General features: G+C 35.7%; 1 protein-coding gene across 1 annotated transcript; it reads right to left on the bottom strand.

Moving 5' to 3' along the window:
• Positions 1–106: 106 nt before the first annotated feature.
• LOC111057713 (dynein heavy chain 2, axonemal) lies at positions 107–25,784 on the bottom strand. The gene is made up of 17 exons (XM_039421491.1): positions 25,436–25,784; positions 24,503–24,579; positions 23,861–24,218; positions 23,276–23,440; positions 22,717–22,830; positions 22,036–22,160; positions 21,509–21,675; positions 20,315–20,480; positions 19,430–19,575; positions 18,668–18,844; positions 10,187–18,338; positions 9,408–9,574; positions 8,656–8,827; positions 4,693–7,761; positions 3,766–3,861; positions 2,543–2,693; positions 107–1,773 (listed from the first exon to the last, which is right to left on the bottom strand). Exons 1-17 carry the CDS (start codon positions 25,521–25,523, stop codon positions 1,619–1,621), a joined length of 13,545 nt encoding a protein of 4,514 aa, XP_039277425.1. The 5' UTR covers positions 25,524–25,784; the 3' UTR covers positions 107–1,618.
• Between the last annotated feature and the right edge of the window lie 197 nt (positions 25,785–25,981).

The raw sequence follows: 25,981 nt of genomic DNA, 5'->3' as shown, positions 1-25,981 counted from the left end.
ACTTGGCTCAAATAACTTGTTAGGATGAAGTAGACTAGAGTTGTGATTAGTTATTTCAAAAGAAATTTACCATGTATCAGCATGAATATACCATGAACGCGTGAAAAACCCAAAAATTAAGACATTTATATGCCACATATTATAATAATATATAGTATTCGATTAATATAATAGAGTTTTATGATCTATATGAATACTTTTCTCCAAGTGTAAGTGAACTCTTAAATAGGTACTCTCATTATTAAGTTTTACTTTGGTTGACGGATTCAAGTAGAACACGCCCTCATCAAGTTCAATCATTTTTTTACCATTACCATAAGGGTAACAGTTGTAGGCCACGGCTACTGTCAATTGTTCCCCTCTTATAACATGAAAGAAGGCTCGTAAATGATATTTTAATAACGACATTTCAGTTCCCATCATCACGTTAACATTTTTCTCCACTGTAAGCAACAGAAGATTCAATTAGATGCAGTGGAGACTTGCGACATTTTTCATACGACCTTCTTCATTTGTTCAAAGAGTGTAGTGTAGTGATGAGGATGGGGGAGGAGAAATTATCTTCTGTTATCTTAGTTATTAATTACAGTGGCACATTCGGTTCCCACGCGCTTGCGCCATGCTACAGGGTGTGGGAGAGAGGAGGGCATCGGAGTAAGGAGCCGGCAATAAACAAACACAGCCCGCGAAAACTAAGTCCAACCGGTTGCGCCAAACCTCGGTTGTGATTTATGTCAGCCATTGTCCCGCCAGTTGTGAAACAGACGCCTGGGAAAACGCCACCTCCTCCACCGCAGCTTCAATGCATCGTTCAACCTAACTTATACTGGCAGTTTCCTTCTCATGTCTTTTCCATGTTCGACAAACGCTGCAATTGAACCCAGCCTTTGCAACGGAAGCTGATGTTAGTGAGGCCTGCTACTAATCACTTGAAGACTACACGAAGCTCACTGGAATGTAATTGAATGGGATGGCGTCTTTATTTGGCATGAGTTGGAACAATAATTGCGACTATTAATGAGTTCATTAAAGTGTGTAGCTTAATATACAAGAACAGTATTGGTGACAAGTGATAAAACATGAATTATTATGACCACAGCAATGACTCAATAGAACGTAATTGTAATGACAGGTAGGCTATTCAAAGAGTTTCAATAGTTACTGTTGAATTGAAAATCCAATACTTGAATCTTGGAGATAGAATTGGAAATTGATTGCTATCTACACCGGCACAGCTAATAATATTGATAGAAGTTACAATAATGCGATAAATGAAGTATTTAAAATACCGATCCTCATATTCCATTCATGATAATTTTAAGAGATTAACACAATAATCGTTGAAGATATCGAAGAATATTTTTAGATTTCATTTACAGCTTTTTCCAATCAGTTGATAGTGCAAACCTCAATTTGCAATTTTTAAACTGGAAACCAACAACAGAAAAGTAATTTTATGAACATATTTTATTGAGAAAAATATATAAATCTAAAATAACTGTTATAAAATATATTGTAAATGCAGAGATTGCAAATATTATTTATGATTGTAATGAAAATTCAACTGTTAAACACTATCAAAAATATCAATATTCAAACGATTCACATTAATTGACGTTTATGAGGATAGACTCAGAAGTAGAGCAGTGGCCCGCTTGACCCAATGGTCGGCTGATTCCTCCCCGCTCTTCAGATCGACGGCAATGACGAAAGATTCCCTTCCTTGAGAGCCGCACCTCAATGGGAAGTAGTAGGTTGGACAAACGTACAAGCCTATTGAAGAGAGAACAATGTCAAAATCAATATTTTTGTGAGAATTACTTCCAGTTGGAGTACAGTATGTAAAATTTTATAAGTCATGGTTTTTATTCATACCTGCATATTATAGCTAATTATTTTGGAATATAGCTAGTAACTCCCACAAATATGACGCCTCATAATGAGAATCATTTCCAATTGGAGTACAGTATGTAGAATTTGATAATTCCAGTTTTTTATTCATACTTGCATTTCAGAGCTCATTATTTTGGAGCAACTTCTTCAAATAATATGATGCCTTATGATGTAATGAGATACCCCAGTCATTTCATATCTTCTGTAGATGAAGAATGATTTGGAAATACATAATTGCTTAGTATATTACCATTGTAAATATTGAAATCTGGTATGATTTGAGAGGTTCTCTGTACTGTGTCTTCTTTATAATAATTGAGTTAATTCAGTAACATTTGTCATTTGGATAAAAATAATCAAGTTAAAGAGCTTCAATGTACGATTTTCTATTTATAGAGACTTTCATTATAGTATTGCTATAACAAAAATATTGTTATTTTTCTTGATGCTACAATACTTTTTATTATTATTTAATTGGTGAAAATGTAAAAAATCTATTGTATTTTATAAGTGTCTTCATGAAATAAAAGTCTATTCTAATCTTATTTTGGAAAGGCCGATTGAATCACAAATCAAATAAGAAGGAGAGAAGAATTTCTTCAAGTCAGTATTTGAAGCAATTGGGGAAATTATTGACAAAATAGGCTACCTTTTGTTCTGAGTTTTGTCTGTTCACATGGTCGGAACAGGGTGACAGGCATTTGAACAATCAACTGCAGTGGCTTCGGTTCTGCGAGACACAAATTCTTATTATCCCATCCAGCACCCTCCAAGAACATACCGCGAATTAGAACTCCTTCCTTCAATAGAAAACGAAAGCACATTGTAATTTTCCACTTTGAGAGGATACATTAGATAAGAAAGGATATGCTCATACTACATATCAATGGAAATGTTGATATTACTGATCTTAGATCTGAATAATGTAGATGTTTGTCTGCCAAGAATTCAATTTCATTTTTATTGAAAATAAATAAATTGGAAATATCAAAATGATAAGGTGTTTCTTGAATTAATAATGCCGAGTTTTAAAAAGCATTGGAATAATATTGAGCAAATGAATTAAACTTTATTGGAATTGAATCAAGTTTTCATTTTAATTTGATTGGAGCAAGTTCATTTAGCAAAACAAATCTGACAGTGAAAATGCTCTATCTTGAATAGTTAATACTGTAGTATAAATAGTGAGTCATATGTGTGGGAACCCGTCAATAAGATTGAGACTATTGTAGATATAATACTGTAACTTTCAGGATACGTTATTTGTCGAATACTCTACCTTTTGACGTACAACTGAACTTCAACCCCTCATAAGGGGATGACTTAGGGAATGTAACTCGAATATTTTAAATGTAAACACCCATTGTGTGGTTCATCATTTTAAAGGTCTTTTTGAAACAAGAAAGATGACATCAATAGAAATGTTCTATGGTATTTGTATCCAAAATGGCGGCTGATTGAACTTTATCAATCATTTCTTTAAAAACAAAAACTTTAATCAGCCGCCATTTTGGATAAAAGTATCATAGAACATTTTTATTTATGTCATCTTTCTTGTTTTAGAAAGACCTTTGAATTGATGTACCACACAATGGCGGGTGTTTACATTTAAGATATTGGAGTTACAACCTCTCATTTCCTTGAAAACTAAAACTTCAATCATTGAAGGGTTCCCGCAAAACAAATTATTAAATTATAATCTTAAAAATTAAATTATATCTTGCATATAAGATATGGGATATGACTCACTCTGTATATTGCTAGTGTGAATGAAAAGATATAAATTTTGATTGATTTTCCATGTTGATCATAAGATGGAAAAACAGGTTTCTGCTTGAAAGTTGAGCTTGATGAGGAGGGAAGATAACTTACTTTTGGAGCTATCGTGATATCATGTTCAGGGATCGCCTGAGGAATGAATTCCCAACTCAAGACGTCGATGGAAACCGAAAGCTGTCTGGCTGAAGTCTGAAAAATAATTTTCAAAAACATTTTTAGGATAAGGCAAGTCTTGAATTTTCAAGAATACGTCATACCACTGAAAAATTAAGTACGACACGGAATATGTTATAGCACTGTTTGACTGTTGAGTTTAATAATTTACAGCCAGAATTATTAAAATGAATTATTTCAGTGCTTTGCTTGACACTTGATGATCACTGAGTGAGTTTTATTGAGATTAGAAGTCCTGTAATATATTCATGAAAAATTACTTTCACACTAGAGGTACTGCGAGCACTTGCAATTATTGTATTTATAAAGTGTGTAAGCTTTTCCCCTACATTATAGAACATTTAAATTGGTATATAACATCTACGTAATGATAAAACTAAGGCATGAGAACATTATAATTTTTTGAATGGATGCTTCTCCCAAGATACCATAATTCTGTTCAAAATAATTTTCTCTGTTCTCAATAATTTATTGTAAATTCTAAAACCCGAAAACGCATCAGATTTGAATCAATCACTCAATGTTAGTAATATTCTTGTTTAATATGATACAGGTTTTAATGATCTAAAGGCAATAAGTTGTAAAATCGCTGACACTGACAAGGTGATTAATGTAATTGATATCACTTTAGAAACCTTCACATAAACTACTTCACCAAGCAAATTTATAACAAACTAATTGTTTATTTAAATATTAATTTATAAAATGTACCAAGTGGAGAGTGGGTTAAAATATGAGGATATGAAGTTAATTTAGCTTGAGAGAAGTCCGGACTTACATTTTTTACAATTTTGATTCAGACATTATCATTAAAACTGATAGATATGAGGGTTCTGCTATGCTTACCTGTAATACAGCGGTGAGAAATCCGTTCGGATAAGTGTAAGCGGACAGCCAGAATAGTAATGGAGGACGCAATGTATTGGCCCACAATGTGAAATGCTGTACTCGTAGTATCAAATCTCTCACCCAGGAGCCCAAGTTCTTCAAAGAAGAGTAGGCTTTCTGCCAAGTCAGGGGGACTCGACCCTCATTCAAAGCGTTGAAAACCGCTTCCAATTCGGGCGACATGAGCACAAAGCCCTGAATTCCTCTGATTACGTCGTCTAGTGACGACTTTATCACATTCAGGAGAACATTGTAACGTTGAACTTCTTGCAGAAGGACAACTTGTAGAGGTGTCTTAACAGCGCCGATATTTTTAATGGTTGTTTCGTAATTAATGTCATCCGGTACTTTTGACATTATATCGTTAGCCAACCGCATCACAGATTCTTCAACGTTCTCTGAAGACTTGGATACGGACTGCACTTGCAGAGACATGAGCAATTCACAGGTCAGTTTTGTTTCTATTATGAGACTGGTGATATCTGCATTGGTATGCTGACCAAACACCTGAGGTTGATCGATGTTTGGAATTGTTACAACGAAATCTTTGTAGGATTGAAGGGAGCCGTCTTTTGGTACATAGTACGTGCCCAGTTCAGAAAGCCTGTGGAATGGGACACTGATTGTTTCCTCGCAGAAATACTGGTTTATATAACTGGTTAGCAATCTTCTGTCCCAGTCATCGGTTACGTGGCCGCCATAATTCACGCCAGCAATCAAATACTTGAGAGCATCGAACGGAGTGGATTCGGGATACTCGTCCAAATAAATCGACAGTAGGTTTTCAGAGACTTCAAAGTCCGAGTCATTAAAACTGTAAATAATGTTCCATCCAAGCTGTTGAAATTTCTTCCTCTCAATCAGTATCGAATGGAAGAAGCATAGGGCGTAGAGTAGTTTTTTGTATTTACTCTGATCAGAGCAGCTTTGGAACTGAGCATCAGAAATGTTTTGATATAGTCGTTTCATGTTAGCTTTGATACCTTTAGGAGGTTCTGTAGTCATTTTCAATGAGTTTTGTAGAATCGATATTGGGAATTCGGGGTGAGGGCTTGAACTCAGCCACAAACGAAAATCCTTATTGGCACGCGTATTTTGAGATATGTTTTCAATTATTTTGTCCAGTTTGGGCATCCAAGACAACGAAAGGTGGCAATTGGCAAGGAAAATCCAGTCTCCTTTTATGAGGCCAGCTTCTATCAATGCAGTGGCAATGGGAGCTTGGCCTTGACCGAGAGAGAGATAGTGGAAGCGATTGGTCATGTTGAACTTCTCGGTTAGAGTGATGAGAGCAGGAGCCGGGTCAGCACCCGGGGACAGCACAAACACAAGCGGTGTTTTGTAGTTGGAGTCATCCACAACTGACTTTATGTCGAGCACGGGAGGTTCGATGAATCGTTCGCCAAGGGTTGAAGCCACAAAAGAAGAAATACAGAAAGTGAGGCGATCGCAGCGCAGCGCTCTGACAAACAGCATGCGCTGAAACTCTTTGCAGACATTTTGCCACTCTCCAACCAGTGGCCGCCGCTCAGGCTCAGTCGACAAGAACCATTCCTTCCATTCTCGCGAATACTGTTCAAACGAACCAACCACTCCGTGAAATCCAGGCAATTTGTCTAGCTCTGCTATATTGTCCCACTCCGTGTCACCCATCCAGCTAGGACAAGGATTTTCAGCCTGGCCTTCCCTGTTCAACACCACTCCTCCCTTCAGCAGATACTCGTAATCGGTAGCAATTATTTTATTTGCTGATTCCAGAATCTTCACACAAGTATGGAAAGAAAACAACAATTTATGTTTTTCAAAGAGTGCCCTGCATGCATTGCGGTACACAGCATATGTGTGGTAGTCATTGAGGTGCCTCAGTCTCTCCGAAAGACTCTCAGACTTGGTACTTTTGTCAATGGATAGAGAGAACAGGGTCAAATACCAATCAAGAGAAAACTGATACATTGGATCTATTTTCGACATATCGTTCAAAACAAAGAACAGAATAGACGCTCTATTAGCACACTCTCTGTAACCCTCTCGTGCCGTATCAATTTTTATTTCGTTTTCCAGATTATTAATCAGTTGCTCCTTGATGGAAGTTGACGTCTCCTTGGAAGTTTGCAATGTATTTATCAATTCAAGATTGTCAAGTAGTGAACCCTCACTCTCATTCAGTAATCTCAACAGTTCATCTTCCAATTCAATCAGCATTCGCTTTCCTGAGGTGATGTTTTGAACTAATAATGTTTTATCTTCTTCTAATTTTGGTTTTTCTTTGCGAACGACGATACCAAGTAATTGTGCTTCCAAGCCTTCCTCCTTGATTGTGAAATTAACGAGACCAACATAGGTACAAACCTCAGGAGGAAAATGAGGATTTGCTAATTTTGTTACCAAAAACAGCCTGAAATTTCTATTATAATTTATTAAACGATCCCCGAAATTGATGAAAGTTCTTCCATTACTTTCAGTAAGGTGTCTATTGAGAACGGGACGGAGAGCAGAATCAAGAATCTCACCTACATTTTGGATAAGAACCGAGTTACCCATAACTATTGCATCCTCTAGAAGTTTAGCAATGTTTGGATAGGATGAATCTATTACTATTAGCCCTTTCTCCATATTTTTCAACCATTTCAACGCTTGTCCCTGAGGATCTATTATCAAGGGCCAGCAAGCACATTTGAAAATGATTAGACCATTTTCTGTGCTAAACATGTCAGTTGGCAGCCCAGCAATATTCCACTCTTGGATTGTAGCTTGGTCGCTCAGGAAGTCAACGAGGTCCAAGTCCGCAGATAAATTCAATTCTTCTTCTACTATGGAAGATCTCCATCTGGCCATCAGTTTCTCTCTGTATTGAGACATGAATGGGCCGCAGTAGGTGAGGAATCCAGTGCACAGAAGACAGTCGCCGATCAACAGTTCAAACCTTTCATCGAGTGTTGCTACGTTTTCTATCCAACGAGTTTTCTCTCCAGATAAGCCGTCAACAAGCATTGCGGCCCGTTCCAATTTCAGCTTCAGAAGCTCTGCCTGAAAAAATAGAGATTCTGATTAAGGTCCATATCACATAAAGCCACCAGGCTCGGTTATCTTGACTCCGAGCGAGTCAAGGGGCATAAGTTCTTACTGCACCAATTAAGGCTGTGCAAAGACTAAAAATAAACTTTCTACTAGTGATATTTTCCAAATATTTTCAATTTGTATATCATCAAGCTATCAAAATGAAAAATTTTTCTCAGGAAAACATTTTTTTCCGATCATTTTACTTTTTGAGATATGAGCGTCTAAAGTTTAAATTTTTGGGGCAGAACATTTCAAATTCGGTAAGAGATTAATCCATGAGATTTAGAGGATTGATTCTTTATGCTATTATTGATCTAGTAAAACAAAAATTTTCTGAAAATATCAATTTTTGATAAAGTTATTCGATTTACTAAAAATCTAACAAAAATAACTTTTTGTTGAGTTATTTTTGGTCATTTTTGGTAAAAATTGTTTTACTAGATCAATAATAGCATAAAGAATCAATCCTCTAAATTTCATGGATTAATCTCTTCCGAATTTGAAATGTTCTGTCCCAAAAATTTAAACTTATACGCTCATATTTCAAAAAGTAAAATGATCGGAAAAAATGTTTTCCTGAGAAAACTTTTTCATTTTGATAGCTTGATGACATACAAATCGAAAATATTTGATATATAATCGAATATTTGATCACTTATAGAACGTTAATTTTTAGCCTTTGCACAGCCTTAAAATAGGGTCGCCAGCCGGGCCACCATTCCAGCTGACTCACTGATGTCCCAGCTTGCTTCCGGTTAGTTTCTTGAAATACGCTATACTGATCTACAGTCCGATTAATTGACAAATAAGTCTAGAATTAATTCTTGATTTAGTTTTATGGTTCATAAATGTGATGTTTACCTTTTTCCTCAATTCTTCTTTGACGGCCATTCTCTCGTCATAGTCCTGTTTCAATTTTTCTATGAGCTTATGCAGGTCGTCGAGCTTGGCCATTGCTTCTGCCAGCGCTGACTGCTTCTCGTTCAGAGATGCCAGCGCTTCATCCAGCTTCAACTTCTTCGGAGCAACGATTCTATCAAGAAAAATATCACAATTTATAAGAAAACAATCGTCAGTAATTTTTTTAAAATTTGAATTATTTTACAATAATTTACAATTTTTCTAAATTTACAAATTTAGAAAATAATTTACAAAATGCTGCGGTCAGTGACGGATTGAAATATGAAAATTACGGTACATAAGAGGACGATAGAGTTCACGAACATTTTGGGACTGAACTTTGGGTGTTTCTGACGATATTCCATAAAGAGGATACAATAGTTTTTATTTTTCTATGGTTTTACTGAAATAAGTTTGGTTGAATTTTAGTTATTCAAGTTTTAGTTGAATAAGTCTGTTCCACAATATTCATCTAGATCTACTATGATTGAAACTGGTCTCTATAATTATTATGTTGGTTGCTAATTGCTAATGAAAAATGCAATAGTCCTTGATAAATCAATTCTTTCAATATTGATGTGAGTGTAATATTCATTGATATAATTTTTTTTGATAGTCATTCATTTTTATATTGTGTAATTTGTGTACGAAATCGGAATGTTATATGAAAGATAAATAATTTGATATGAGAGATAATGGGCATTGTAAAGTACCTGTAAATTTTTCCATATTTTTCAATGGCTCTCACCCACAAGCAGAGTGATTTTGCTGCCGCTGAGACAATGCCAACTTTTTCTGGCTCAAATTCCTCGTTCGAAGTATATACAGCAATTTTCTTCAATGTGCGATCTGATATGTGATCCTTATCGAACTCTTTCAGCTGTAAAGTGGAAATATTTTTTGTGTTATTGTGATAATTGATGTCAAATATAATATTGACTAGCAAATATTAATTTTAATGATAGATGTTAATCATTTTCAATACCAAATTCAAAATAATGTTACATCGGTTTTTTTTAAATAATGAAATAGAAATATGAATTTCATTCGAATAGAATTGAATTACGATTATAGATTCACATTCACATACACTAAAAACGTTCAGTTTCAAGTAAATCAAAATTTTTACAAGCAGGAAAAATTGTATTTTTTGTAAGTATTTATAGGAAGTTTCCGTTTCAAAATGTTGTAAATCTATTTCCAGAAGTACATATTAATTTTATGAGGTGATATTTCGAACCAAAGATAATGTGCATGAATACTATTGAAAGGCAAATTTTCCCACAATAATGTGACCAGCTATACTCATCCTCGAGAAAAATTATTTTCAATATATTATTTTCCCTTAAAAAATAAATACATATTTCAATTTTATTAGGCAATTTCACATTTTCTATAGTTTTTTTTTATATTTCCATAGTATAATTATTATTGTTTTCATTTTATCACAACATAATGAAAGCAAAATAATTGAATTCGATAGCACACACACCTGATTGAGGAAATTAACATCTCCCAATTGTCGTTTGGCTTCCGCCCATGTTGGCTCCACTTGTTTCAGAATCATGACTGCTTCCATGACCATTTCTACTTTGGCTGGAGGTCGGCCGTAGGAGCGAATCTCAGTGATGTCTTTTTTGTTGAGCGCTTCGAGAGCCTGAATGGCCTCTTCGAGTGCCGGCATGGCCTCCTGCAGATCAGCGAGGGCCACATCGGCCAGCAGCCGGCACGCCTTCTCCTCCTCCTTGATGCGCACACTCCGCGCCGTCACCGCCCTCTGCTGGTCGTCAGCTGTCTTCTTCTGGTTGCGCAGCATCACCAGGAACCCGTCGCATTCCACAGTCAGCTGATCAACCTGCACAGTCGACTTTTCCAGTTCAATCGACATCTCCTCCACTTTGACCCGAGTCTCATCGATTTTCCACACACCGTTGCGCAGCTTGTTGGCCTTCTCGGCCACCTCCTCCCGTTTGATGTAGAGCATCGCGATGTAGCGCGACAGAAGCCCCAGGTAGTTGGTCGGCGTCACATAGTTGTATCTCTTGTATTTGGCGAGCATTTTCCTCGAGTAATGCGAAACTAACACGTGCATTTCAGCCATCACATTCGAAATGGATTTTTGCAAACGCTCTTGTCTGGTCATAACAATGTTTTCCGTGGGATCTTCTACTCTTGGTAACCCGTTTATCGTCGTGCACAAATCTACTGTAGTCAAAAATTTTTCAGCAACTTCCAAAAGAGCATCTCTGGGCCAGTCAATAATCCAGTTAATAGTTGTACAATTGACTAGTGATGGGCATTGCATCAGACGTGATCTGAATTCTTCTCCAATTGGACTCAAGCAAACTATTATGTGGAGATTGGCTCTTACTCTTTCAATGAAAAATCCATAAATCTGTTCAGAATATTTACCAGCTTTTTTTGCAGGTTCAGTCAGCAACGTTTTCAAGTCTTCAAACTCTTCCGGTTTGTATAGATTTGAGACTTCTCCTGTGCTCAAAACATTATTTATTATTTCTAGGAACGTTTCTTCTGAAATTTGATTATCAACAAACAGAAACGATGTTGGCGTGTCTTTTACACCAGCTGTGTAGTAGAGTGATTTGAGATCTTCCTTGAAGTCGTGCAGTTTATATGATTTGGAAGTGTGGATCTGGAAAGTGATGTAGTCGCAGAGATGTGCAGCGATGTGTGACAGGGACTGTCGGCCACTTCCGCCTGTGCCCACCAGCAGCATGTTGCCTCGCGGCTGCGAAATCACTCTCGAAATTCGGCAAATGTGATCGATTGCATCCTTGAAAAGTACAAGATCCACTTTAACCTTGCCAGGAGACATGTTATACTCTTCCATTTTTTCTTCAAGGAAAAGTCTCAATTTCTGCATATCATGGATATCTTCATACATCTGATACGGATTGAGGAAGTTTGCAAATATTGGTAGTTCCTTTCCAGGACAAAGACCATGCAATGTCAGATCCAAATGCCTTCCCAATCTCAAATTCACTTGTTCTACTAGCCACTCTTTGTCGGATTCATTGTTGAGTCGATCACCAAACACTCGGAATGTTTCGTGAATCCACAATCTTAGAAAACTAGTTCTTGAATTCTGGTGGTCTGTCGTGCTTCTAAGAAGTCCCTGAAATATTTTCGAAATATCTCTTATATTGAAAAGGTAATGCATTTTCGTAGGTGTGGGGAGCATTTTACTACTGACATCCATGTATAACTTGACTGTTACATCGGTTGTACTCCTCCACAGTTGTCTGACAGAGTCATCGAAAGTAGTCGTATGTTGTTGTAACATGGTGCCAAAGATGAGACAAATGTCCGACTCATTTGGAAATGCGAGGTTGATGACCGAGAAGCGGCTGAGGAGGCGGTTGCTGATGTGGTTGCGGCCTCCGCCCGGGGGGCCCATCGCACCTATCAGCTGCAAGTTTCTAATGTGCTTCAAAAACTGCTTCTGTCTATCATACCAGAAGCCATAGTCAATCCATTGTCTTATTAGCTCAAGAGGCGGCTGAGCGCCAAAAATCTCTTTTACTGGCATATTCAAATCATCCATGAATGTTATCATTGTCTTGTTTCCTATCGGCGTATACACTCCTTTCGTCCTTTTTTCAACTTTGCTCTCTATAGCATCTTGAATACTTTTTGAAGATGTCTGTGCAGACATGTTGATTGTGAAGAGTGAGTACTTACTGCTGTCCAATCCTTCCACACAGGACAACGCTGATTGTGTTTTCCCTGTGCCAACTGCACCCACCAGTAGAACTGGATGATTGTTTCGAATGAGAACGCCTGCCAGAAATTGATAGCGCAATGTATCAACAGTAGGTACTATAATTTTATAGAATGGTAATTCAGAATTCAACTTCCAATCAGTCGGTAATAGATTCTCCCAGTGCTTGAAAGTACAACTGTCAACATCAACATAATACTCATAAATTGTATCTTTCATCGGATAAACCCCTTCCAAATCTCGAATGAATCCATCTATCTTTTTCCGACCATCCTCATTGACTACTGCACAAACTGACCAAGTCAAACAGAACAAAAACCACAATTTTGAGTATGTTTCAAAATTACTTAGATCATACTTTTTCAAATTCAAACCATTTTCAGCAGTTGCAAGACTAGACAAGAGGTTGCATAACGATTTCACAACACAAATCTCTGGAACAGGAATGAGGAGTTCACATTGTAAACGTACAAAGTCCAATAAACGTTGCAAATAACGATCGATGTGGGCTTTCATACACGTTTTGTACTCTTTACATGGAGTTTGATATTCCAACCAAGAGTTAACATAAGGTTCCCATCCAAAATCTTTATAGTCATTGTAAACCATTCCACATCTAGACACGGTAGCAGGAGAAGCAACCGACAGATCTTCCACTTCGAAAAGGAGAGAAACTTGTTCAGGCATTGTGATTCGTTCACTGTTGATCAATGTTAACACTTTGTTGTCATCCATTACACTGTTCATGTTTTCTATCCAGACCGCATCAACTGGTCCGTCAAAGAGGATCCACTTCTCATCGGTGCCCTCATCAGAGCACACTTTCCTCATGATGGATGACAGCACCCCGTCAGTCCATTCACCAGCTACATTGAATTCTCCATACAACTCACCCAAACCCAATGCTTTCGGGTTGATAGGATACTCGGTGACTGACTCAAATCCACTCACATTCTCTTTCTTCAAATAGGTCAATATGTTTCTGAGAACTTTCCATGTGGTGCTTTTAGCTGTACCAGTCTTTCCAACCAGCATCACTGAATGACGAGACATTTTTGTTTCATACAACTGGATAACTTTTGAAGTAGCTATTTGTATGTCCTGTAGAGATTGACTGATCAATTCTTTTTGAATCTCCTTCACAATCGTTTGATAATCAATAGCAGGCAACTCAATTCCTGGGAACAAATCCTTGGTAATGCCATTGAAGAGGGGCAAATCATCAGATGCCAACTTTGCAACATTCATGTCTCTTATTGCCAAAAGCATAACACTATCATCTGGTATATTTGAAAGCAATCTCCTTTTTCGCCCAGCGTACCTCAAGAGAGAGACCATACCGCGAAGTCCAAAATCATAGTGATCTTGTTTACTCAGCTGCTGCCTGGCAAGAGAGAACAATGAGTCGACTTTTTTGGCGAGAGCTCGACAATCTCTAAATCCCTCTCCAAAAAGTGTGATTTCGGCAATCAGCATGCAATCAGGCACCATCATAGATATCGGTCGAAACATCGATTTCAAGTTATCAGGCAATTCTGTTCTACCTGCGTATCCTGGATTCATTGTGATGAAAATGCCACAAGTGGGATTCAGTTTCAGTTGTTTACCTTCGAATGTGAACATCTTGACTCCTTGAGTCAGAGCTGTCAACACACTGAGTATTTGTTGTGCAACTACAGACAGCACTTCAACATTGATTCTATTGAACTCATCGAAACAACCCCATGCACCCGACTGGGCAAAGCCTGAGAACATGTGTCCCATACTTTTGAAGTCTAAGCCTTCAGAACAGTTTATAACGATGACGTAATTAGCAAGTGCTTTTCCCAAGTCTTTGACTGTTTCAGTTTTGCCCGTCCCAGCCGGTCCTTTGGGACTTCCGCCTCTGTGCAAGTGCAGAGCAGTGGTCAAAGTGATATAGCACCGATCGGTGAGTGGCGTAATCACTAGTCTCCCAGAGTTACCGAGATACTCATATCCATATGAAAACTTGGTGTTTGTCTGCCGAACAATACAGTCATCCACATCACGATCCCAGTAGAAGCGTAGCTGTGCAAGCCATTCAAAAGCTGTAATGTCTTTACAATTTGCTTTATACATTTTTTCTATAACATCTCGGGCATGGATCTCAATTGTCACTAAAGATACTACTTTCAATCTTTGCAACTTTGTCAGGTTCCCGCGAATAGCTTCTGAATAAGTAGCCAAGACTTTATTCTGTTTTTTCTTGAGTTTTTTCAAAGGTAGCTTACTATCAACGACTTTGCATGCCATCAACGATCTGGTGCAGTCCATTGTCCATTGAATCTGACTTGAAGTGATACACAATTGACCTGGATATTCTTTAATCCACTTATCTCTCTTTGCCAGATTCTTTCTAAGAGCTAAACGCACTTGTTTCAATTGATCTCGCAGAGACAATCTCATCACTGTCTCAATGGCACAAAGCCATAATTCAACGGAGCCCTCCAGAAGAACAGGCTTACTGAATTCTACTAGTTCACCATCTGCTGAGAACATTCCAGTAGCTTCGAACTTTTGAGAGTTAGAATCATGTTTTTGAGCTGCTATTTTTGATATTCTTAGTTTTGTGATGTTGTCAAAACACTTTTTCAAATGAGGCTGAACCTGTTCTGGTTTTCTAGAACTACCCAATATTTCTAGGAGATCATCATTTGAAATGAAATAGAATCGTGGAAATACATTACGTTTGGTTTCCAAATATGCTTCCAAAGCTTTCTGTATATTTTCCAGACCTGCATCAAGTCGTTGTAGTGCTTTCAGTAATCCGACTTGTTTACAAGCAGCCAGAGCCAAACGATCTTTTCTTATCTTCTTTGTTATGGAACGCCATTCGTTTAGACAAGCATCGAATTCAGCAGTCTCTTTTGGCAAATGACTTCGTATGTCTTCTCCTGAGAATATATTTTCAAGGTATAAATACTTCCGTTGCACATTCAAAATGCCATCAAATATTTCCAAAACCAGAGATAGCGTTCTTTCCCAATGGTCGACATCTTCGAAAAATGGTTCCACAAACCTGGTGGCTTTCATAGCAGCAATTGACACTAAATGCTCTTCCAAAATATTGAAAATATCATCAATACTAACAATACGAAACAAATCCTTATGCTGCACTGTGTCAATCGAAATATTATCCCATGCTTCAGTAATAGCTTTCATATTATTCTCAATTTGTAATTCTCTCGTAGCTGAGTCAGAAATATCATAGATTTTGTCAGCATGTAAGTGCATGTTGTATTTTTGTATAATTTCCAAGGTGAACTCATCCGAGTTTTCATCAAAGTCATGGCCGATATCTTGGCGAATTCTATTCCAATGTCTTTCTTTCAAGGCTTTATTTTTCAAATCATTCATTAGTGGGACCAATTTTATAAAAAAATCAACTCTTCTCCGTGTAAAATCGATTATTTCCCAATTTTTATCTCTGAGTTCTTTGAATAAATTATTGAGTTGTCGATAAATTCCTTGAGCATACATTTCAAATTTATCCACATCCAGCTGCCAGAAATTTTGTGCTTTATTTTTTTCCAACGATTTATCCCATTTATCGGCTAATTTCAAAACAACTTCGAGAATATTCAAGTCTTTCTCGAGAGATTCCAATTCTGGAATATCATAATAGTCCATAACAAAAGAGATGAACTCATTTTTTACATCTTTTTGTAGACTTTTGAAAGCCTCCAATTTGGAGCGAAAGTCTTTCAAACGTTCAATAGCTTCACTTGTTTTGAGAGCTGAGGTGAATGGGCCTGCTGCATTGAATTCAGACAGCAGAGATTTCACATCTTTCTTCAAGTTGTCAGCTCTTCCGATTAGAGTTGTCTTGAATGTCTCATTAGATAGAACCACATTTTCGCCACACTCATGCAACAGCGTCAAGTACTTGGACCATTGACTCTGTAGACCAGCTTCACGTTCAATTATATTGGGATTTACTGTGAACTCATACTTGTGAAATATATCGATCTTATCTTTGATTGACGAAAATTGGCTCTCTTTTCTTGTTGATTCCTCGGTAAGCATTTCAAGGAGTTTGGCGTACTCATGGAGCTCTATCGAATTTTTCGGCTCGAATGTTAGTCTGTGAGCATTTTCAATTGTATATCGATACAAGTCTTCAATCTGAAAGTTCAAGATTCGAGATAGAAGCTGAATCAAACAAAATTGCCAATATTTGCAATGTTTGATTATAGTATCCTTGATATTATCGCAGTTGATCATGAGAAACTGTTGAGCGCAGCGTGGTTCAATTTGTTCAACTGACTGAATCAGAACCGAGTACCGTCCAATATCCCGATTGAAGCATTCAGCTTTCGGTCTTCGATGCTCATACTTTTCAAGAAACAGCTTCTTCTCCTTCTCCCAAATTGTCCTATAAATCTTCCACGATTTAACAAACTCTTTCATTTTACTGAAGCAAGCGACAAGCTCTTGTTCAATCAAGTGCTGAATTTCAATGCACTCTGCATCCTTAGCAATCACTGCTGCATAAGGCAAACTTTTCACCTGCTGCTTCAATCGGAAATTCTCGGTCAAGCGAGGAATCAAGTTCATGACTAACACCATATCATTGAGTACATTGGAAAAAATCACAATCAACCCGATCATACTGGGTGAGAATGTGATTTCTCTATTTTTCAAACTAGCTATCACATTGATATGAATCATTGGACCACCAATACCGTCGCCGTGGAGAACTCTGAACATATTTTTCAAAGACTCTCGGACGCAAACCACAAGAGACTCTTGAACAACGCTGTCAACTTTTTGGAAATAATTTCTCAAGTGAACTTCCATTCTGGATAAATGTGGAACAAATTCTTCAAATATGATTTGTAGCATTTTCAAAATTTTATTGTACAGGTTAACTATGTATCTGGCACAATGTTTTCTTTTAGCACTGATTTTTTGCTGAACTACCCTGAGCTCATAGATGCGTGATACTGGAATATCAAGCATTCGAGAACTGCATATTTTCTCACATAAACTGACGACTTCTAGATTGCACGATTTATATGAGTCTACAAACTCTTGCATGTGCTCAAGAGACCTCAAGCACTGTGAAACGTACAAATGCGATGCCTCCTCATCAAGCTCCCAGTCGTATTTGGTGATGCCAGGCTTGATTATCTGGTCAACTTCATTGAGCATTTCACGGAACAGGACACGCTCTTGGTCGGAAAGAGATTGCAGTATGCGATTGTAATGTATGACTATGTTTGTGACTCCACCTTTCAACACTCTCAGATTCGTATAAAGTGCCAATATCATGTCGATTTCAACCGGAATTCGGATTTCAAGTTTCATCCAAAGGAAAGCTTCATGATAAATACTCATCAGCTTTCTATCGATATTATTTTCAAGATATCCAGGTTTGTGAGCTGATCTGATGATCAGGTTACGATGTAGTTTCGATTTGATATTCTTCATTTTTCGTAGAGATTCTATCCACCTCTTGTGATAGTGTCTGATAACATCGTCAACAGATATGAGGAGTTTTTGATATTGCATGTGAACCTCATCAGCTAAGGGTACACGGATCATCCACTGGCATTCTTCAAGCTGCTTGAATAAGTTTTCCATTCGTTTGCGCTTCAAACGAGCGACAAGAGCCCTCCCTGCGTACTTGGGCAGACCGGATGGATGCTGGCGTTTTGCCTGCACAAGGTCATTGCGAGCGTCTTGTATCTCTTCAATGTACATTTTGTAAACTTCCACTGTTTTCTGCTCGAATATGGGATACAAGTTGGGCTGCTTCGAATACTGGTACAGAGATTGAAGAGTGCTCAGTCCTTCAAATACATTCGTAACTACTGAAAATTCTTCATAATTCAACACTAAGTAAATCAAATCTTGGTTTGGAAGGAACTTTTGTACACTACAAAATAATCAACTAACGATTTTTCAAATGTTTTTTGTAGATCTTCAGTCATCATTACTTTTAAGGAGTTGTGTTAACCTGTTATAAAATTCCCTTCCAATACAATCTGGTTTTTGTTCGAATAATCTACTAATGAGAGTCATTATATAATGTTCAGCTCTATTTTGTGTATTGTACACATGTATATAATGTAAAGAATAGCAAGAATAGCCATAAAAAACTAATATACAAATATTTGTCTTTATAGTGATATTGTTCTTAGCTATTCTAGTATAGCATTTTTTATGATTTATGAGCTTAGTGAAATGAAAAAGCAATATCAATACCTTAATATCTCTTCATACCAGACGGAAGATCGCACATCTAGTATGGTATCTTGAACCTTCTCAGTCACAGACAAACAATTAATAAAGTCTGTTTCCACTTTTTCACATATTTTTTCTAGCTCTATACCTTTGGTGAGGCCGAATTCCGGTTTTGGCATGTTCACTGTCTCGTCCAATCTGTGAATGAGAGAATATATGAAACAAAATTAGGTTATGAGAGGATTAATAGAAATTGTAAAAAAGTAAAAAGATATGAATAAGATAGTTTGAAGATTGCATAATTTGAAATTTTGACGGTGGAATTTTTCAAATGCACTAACAAAAATATGGGAATCATTCAGAATTAGTAAGTAATTAGAGAGTTTTATTATTGATACTGAGTTTCAAAAACATCTACAGAGTTGAAAGTTCGGTTGACTCCTTTGAACTACAATAACTCAAATAATGCCATGAGAAATATTGAACGAGCTATAATAGAAAATAGCACTATGTGATATGAATTCATTATCAGATTTATAATTAAGAAAATAAACCATACAATATCTTAGAATCCAAACTGAGAATATAAAAAATATGATGAAAAAGATAAATCAATTCATCTTCATTTATGGTGATAATTGGATAGTAAGAAACTTCAAAGAGAGGTAATTCATAACTAGTTCAAATAACTATGTAATTAACTCGTAATGCTGGTGCGTGGTCTAGGGGTGAAGCTAAGCAAACAACACACTTCTTTGCAAATATAAGAAACGAAAAACGAACCTTGCAAAAGTGATCATGCAATCACAAATTTCAAGTACATCCTTGCATCTTTGAATAAAAGTATTGACTTGATTAAAAATCAACTCTTCATCATTTTCATTGATAACGCAATGCTCTTTATTATTATTTTTGTATATCGCCTGAGCCTGCAAATAGAGATAGAAAACAATGAGTAAAATTACAGTACTCGTCCTCTAGCTCTGCCTACATGTCCTTGAAACTACATATCGGCAAGGTAAGATTCGCGGGGGGAAACAACAGTACATTTAACAGTAACATTTGGTTCGACAGTCCCTATAGATGAAGGAAGCTCCCACAGCTATATACAACTCCTTTATTCTTTCATTTACTCCCTATTTAAAATACTTGTTTGAATAGAGGAAGACACCATTTCAACTTCAATAATAATCTATAAATCCTGAATAAGAGTAGGCTAGGTTCAACAAATTAATGTTGAATTGCTGAAAAACTTTATATTGTAACATCTCGTCTATGGTGAGGTCCACGTTATAATGGCAGTATTTGATTAGCATTGGTGTTGCTATCCTTGTCTATCATTCAACAAAGCAGATAGCGCTATCCTTTTCTAGCTCTGCAACGTTACCAGATTGTTTTTAACAATTTTGAAATATAATTAATCAACAAAATATTTTTTATGATTTTTATTTTTTTATGATTGATAAATGTATTTTCTTGGCGAATAAAATATATTTGATCATTTAAAACAAGAATGGAGAGTTAATATTGCATCAGATATACCGGTATCAGCTATCCTCTATAAATAGAAGGCAGTAGCAAGAGGCAAGGCAGAGAATCGGCAATGTGGTTCTCCTATCTTTCTTCACTGTCATCAAAACGTGGACCTTACTATATTTTTCCATTCACCTTTTTGTAAATAATCTTGTATTTCTGGCAACAATCAATGCATTTCTTCAACATGGCAATTGCTGATCTCGATTTACCTTCGAAGACAAGGCTTAGATCGACATACTTGGTGCACTGAACTATGATCAGATTACTTAGTGCAGAATACAACACAATTGCTTTGTCTCTGAAACAGATAAATATATTAAATTAGAACGCTGTTCGTGAACATTTTATACTAAGGTTAATCACGTTTTTAATTCATAGCAAATAATCAGTAAATACAATTGAATATTATTGTGAAAAAAAAATTATACAAATTTCTGATTAAGTGGACTGTAATTTTATTCGATTTAATATTCAATATATTCTGGCAGAAAAATACTAATGAATCCATTCATGATGCAATGAAAATCTATATTATTAAAACTTACCCCGGCTGATGATCTACACTGTAAGTCAGAGTGATTTTCACCTATAGGTTTGGGTGGTAAAAAGGTAAAGGAAAGAATTAAGGGATAGAGAAATGTAAATAAATCACTTGACATCTGATGATTTATGTGTAGCCAGTCACTGCAGAGAGTTGTTGAGTCATGTATGGAATTCTGCTTCTCAATTTTACTATTAATTCACTACTACTTTCAATACCTATAAAAAATACTCAAATTCTCACATGTACTTTAAAATCAATTATTACTCCCTACGATCGGAGACACATAATTACAATTGATAATTTCTGATAAAAATACAAACAACTAATGAACGAGTCAAACTGTCCTGTCAACGGAGGCAGTTATGCAAGCCGACTGAACTTGAAAACTACAAAACAAACAATTAAGCACTAGAGTGCGCCATTAGACGGGGAAGATTGGAAACTACTCAGCGCCAAACTCCATTATATTCAAACGGCGTTAACACAAAAAGTGAAATAATTATCAATAAATACGTAGTTTGATCATGAGCAAAATTATTCTGGAACTCTCATTATTGTTCCTGAAACGGCAGGCTTAGGAGATTATTCTATGAAAGTGGAACTCATGCAGCAAGTGGTGTATTTTCCAGTTTAATGAAATAACAATTTCTTTGAAATATATTGCAAAACAATGTGCATACCGTCAAAACAATTATTTTTATTGATATGGATTTCAAAGTCTGTAGATACCCTCTACATAATTTTTTGATTTCAATTTCTATTCGATAAAATAATGTATGTACCTGGTATCATAATAAGGCGAGCTTTCAAGAATGAGCTTGATGTTGAAGAACGCTTTTGGAAGCAGCGGAATCAAATCTTTTGGATCCTCTACAGCCATCAAAGCATTTGCCGACTCTTCCAGAATATGCAAAAATTGGAAATTTGATACAGCTTCATCCAATGCATCCTGGAATTATTGAACTCAAATTACTCTTCAACAATGTGAATTGCAATATAGAGTGGGCTAGTCATATCATCAACACATGTTAATATTTCAAAATTAATGGTACAACCGTAAGTATGTTGATATAATATTATTTTCGACATAGAACACTCTATGTATATAGAAATAATCTAGTCAAAATTCTTTTTGATATTTAATAAAAATAGTTGAAGGAATGTATTTAATTATGATAACGTAGGTGGAATATTCAAGGTTTTGAGGTATCAGTCTCAGAATTTCATTCCTCTATCAAGTCACTAATGGTTGATATTCAATAATTACAGAAGAAAATAATTAAATGTGACTTATATTATTCAAACTCACATCTAAATCGTCAGAAACACTTTCCAATTGTTGAACGTCTGGTGATTGAGCTGTGGTTAGGATTTTTATCAAGAACTGCACATTTTCATTATCCAATTGAACACGAATCAAATTCAAGTTTTTGACTGTAAAAGATAGCACGTGTTACAAGTTTGAAAAAAATTGATATTTTCAATTTATTCACAATTACAGTTTGAACGACTACAAATACGTAAATAGCCTACAACCCTACATACCAAATGAGATTATGAGATTTTAGATGAGAAAATTCTAAGGTAATCAAAGTTGGACTCCATATTATTATGAGTACCGTACTGAAAAAAGAAGATTATACTATCGAGAATCTTGTCAGTGTATAGCAATGAAAAATGCTCTGATATTAATTCGATTTCAGATGTCAATTGTGATACACACTCTGACTAGAAGGTTTTGAATCAGGGATGATAATAAAACTCCAAATTTACCACAAAATCGAAAATATTACTGAAAGAAAAAAGTAGAATTTTTATCGAGATTGATTTAATTGAAACGTTTTCGCTTTCTAAACATTAACATGGAATGGGAGTAGTGTCTTACCCCAATACATATTTCAAGGATGATGGAATCAAACAAATTCAGTACCTATTTAATTCGTATCAGACAATGATGATGATATGGTTGAAGCAAATGAAATTTACTTACAGCGATATTTCCAGAATTCAACTTCATCAATAAGCCCAAGCATCTCCGTGGGAGAGGACTGGTCTTTGTCACCAATAGCCATGCGTATTCTACAAATCCATGCAAGAACGCAACCTAAGAGAAACAAAATCCTAGATTAAGAGACATTCTCAGGACTTAACTAACTATCGTTCAATAGAATTGATACAGTTTTCACTCTTCAACTAATAACTCATTTCCATGTATTTACCAAACTCCAAAACTTGAAACACAGGAGAAATTTGATTAGTGATTCACCAATCACCAATTATTCATTGATCGTGTTGTTTTCAGTCTCGAATCGATTAGAACAATCTTGGTTAACTTCACCCTTCATTGACATACAAATAAATGTGAATTGCGGTAGTCCAGTTGGATAAGGCTTGTTACCAACCTTTGACAAACTGATGCTGGTACAGTTGTGGGTTCTAATCCTGACAAGCGCATGGATTTGAGAGCATCACATAATTTATCATATCTTCACCCACTTACAAGTGAATACTCATGAGAGCATATTCAGCAAAAAGAAGCAGATACTCACTTTCTATCCGCTTGATGAGTTGCCTGTCCCGTGTTGCCTGCTCCAGATTTACGGTTTTTGCCTCCAATGGCATAAAAATCGATGTCAATCCCATGAATTTATAAGTCAGATCGTCTATGTATTCTATGAAAGAATACAAACGAGAGCTGAATTCGTTTTTTACACCTATGGTCGTGGTTAAGGATTAACTTCAAGAAAGTTTAATCATTAATCTAGAAAGATGTTTGGACACAATATATAATTCATCTTATGATACTAGTCTTATAAGATACGAGCGAAAAATATTAGATATTCTTAATTAATTTTTTAATCAAGAGTTTTCAAAAAAGCCAATAGGTTTTCTCTTTTGATATGAGCATTACATTAGTTTCACAAGGGTACTGTTATAGTAAATCTGTGGAAAATAAAACATTTATGGCAATATCTGAATAATTGAATAATATGAGTGTTATTGAGTATAATTTGTGGATTATAATAAAAAATGAGAAAAATCAATATTATAACACCTGTAAAAGAAAAAAAAATGAGAAGGTTCTAAAAATAAATACATAATTTCAATTTAGTATAGAATTATTGGAAGGATACTGTTTGGCCAATGTGTTGCATTAAAGAACATCGGCGAGTAGACATATTTGGTGACATCCAGAATAGTTTGCTCTTTTATCTCGCCAACCGACCCGAACGTCACACTATCCAACACATTTTCAACTGTTATTTGGGTTCCAGGCGTATTCTTTATGAAGTAGAATAAATCGGAATTGACATTCTTAGGAATGCCGATTTTCACCATCAAATTATGTTTGGAAAAAAATACACACAGTACATTACTTTTATCGTAGGAGTTGTCTTCCTTGCAAAAGTTCCATATAGTCATGTCATGTTCGCTATTCCAATCACTTTCCTTCAGATTAAATAGCTGAGTTATTTTTTTAAATCGTGTTGCCTGTAAAAATTGAAATACAACATTATTTATTGACAATTAACAGAAGCTAATGTGTTCAATATTATTAGGTATTCATACTATTCATAGATACAAATTTTACAAAATATAAATAATAATAGTTTCTATCAAACATGGTTGTGCACATTGGAAGATCCATAAAAATTTTTATTTTTAGATTTTATAGATTTGTTTAAATGTTAATACCGTACCAAAATGTTCAACGCTTCAATATTTATTCAATAATACCTTTGATTATAGTATCCATAATCAAAGATAATACTCACAAGTTTTTTGACCTCCTCTTCATCTATTACAGATTCTAAAGACGGAGTCTTGATTATCTCTGGTTCAGATTCAGATTCTGCAAAAGAATAGAGTAATTAGTTTGTATAACCTATCACAATAGTAGATTCCAACTTATTCCAACTTATTCGTGGTGTAAGTGCAAGTCCAGTGCCAACATACCTATTATCAAATATTTGGTTGGGATTGATTTAGTATGTTATTTTGAGCACAAAATCACAAAAATTAAACGGCGCTCACTATTGTTTTTTAAATAAACTAAGTTCAAAGTAGCACAATTTTACATGCATTTATGCTGTTGGTTGCTACTTATAGGTTAAATGCATGTAAAGTTCTGCTACTTTGAACTTAGTTTATTTTAAGAACAATAGTGATCGCCGTTTAATTTTTGTGCTCAAAATAACATACTAAGTCGATCCCAACCAAAAATTTGATGACAGGTATGTTGGCACTGGACGTGCACTTTAGCCACCATAAGTAGCTAAGGTTAGGAAAAGCTGTAGGTTAGGAAAAGCTTTAGGTGAGGAAAAGCTTTATGTTAGGAAAGCTTAGGTTAGGAAAAGCTTTGGGTTTGGAAAACTCAGATTAGGAATATCATAATTTGATGATTTCAATCATCAAAATGGCTGCTACTCATAGGTTAAATGCATGTAAAATTGTGCTACTTTGAACTTAGTTTATTTAAAAAACAATAGTAAGCGCCGTTTAATTTTTGTGATTTTGTGCTCAAAATAACATGCTAAATCGATCCCAACCAAAAATTGATAATAGGTATGTTGGCACTGGACGTGCACTTACACCAGAAAAAAATATGGGTCAAACTCTTTACAGAAATAGAATTCTGCTGAAATTGATGAATTCTTGATTTTATAAAAAAAAATTATTTTATATAAAACCATTAATTATTTGATTACCTGCAGATTTTTCAGTCTTCTCTTCTGTCTCCTCGGTCTCTGAAGATGCTGCCGTCGAGCTACTAAATTCTGGTTGCGTAGGATCCATTTTATTACTTATAAAACTTTATCACTTTTAAAAAGTGAATACGTTTAGTTATATGATTCTTATCAAATCATTATGAGTTATTATAAACGTGGAGCAGCACAGTTTACTCTAATCCAATCAAATCGTTATTTACCTAATTACAAATGAAGTAATTAGCATGGTTTTAGAATAGATTGCTGTTACCCTACTTTTTACTTTACGCCGTCTTTAGTTGGTAACCATGACGACAGAGCAGAGGCTAATCAATGCCATCAAGAACGAATTCGCAATTTGAATGATAAGCCGCCATAAAATCAATCAAAATTAATACGCTTACGTAAACTATAATAATATTATAATATGCTCCAATATTTAATATTAAAAAAAAATTAAAATCCACATTGTTTTACAAGCATCAGGATTAAATCATAATTGAATTAAATATTCATAAGGCTGAGACAGCACAATTGAACGGCATT

The sequence above is a fragment of the Nilaparvata lugens genome, chromosome 1 (assembly GCF_014356525.2).
Source record: "Nilaparvata lugens isolate BPH chromosome 1, ASM1435652v1, whole genome shotgun sequence".
Taxonomy (NCBI): Eukaryota; Metazoa; Arthropoda; class Insecta; order Hemiptera; family Delphacidae; genus Nilaparvata; species Nilaparvata lugens.
The sequence above is the reverse complement of the archived record's forward strand: the minus strand, read 5'-3'. Positions and strand labels throughout refer to the sequence as shown.

Excerpts from the sequence above, each read along its gene's own strand:
- LOC111057713 (XM_039421491.1), bottom strand. The coding sequence starts at position 25,523 with ATGGATCCTACGCAACCAGAATTTAGTAGCTCGACGGCAGCATCTTCA. Across the intron at positions 22,161-22,716 it reads TGAATTCTGGAAATATCGCT|TCAAAAACTTGAATTTGATT; the intron begins GTAAGTAAATTT and ends TATCTTTTACAG. Across the intron at positions 21,676-22,035 it reads GTGTTTCTGACGATTTAGAT|GATGCATTGGATGAAGCTGT; the intron begins GTGAGTTTGAAT and ends CAATAATTCCAG.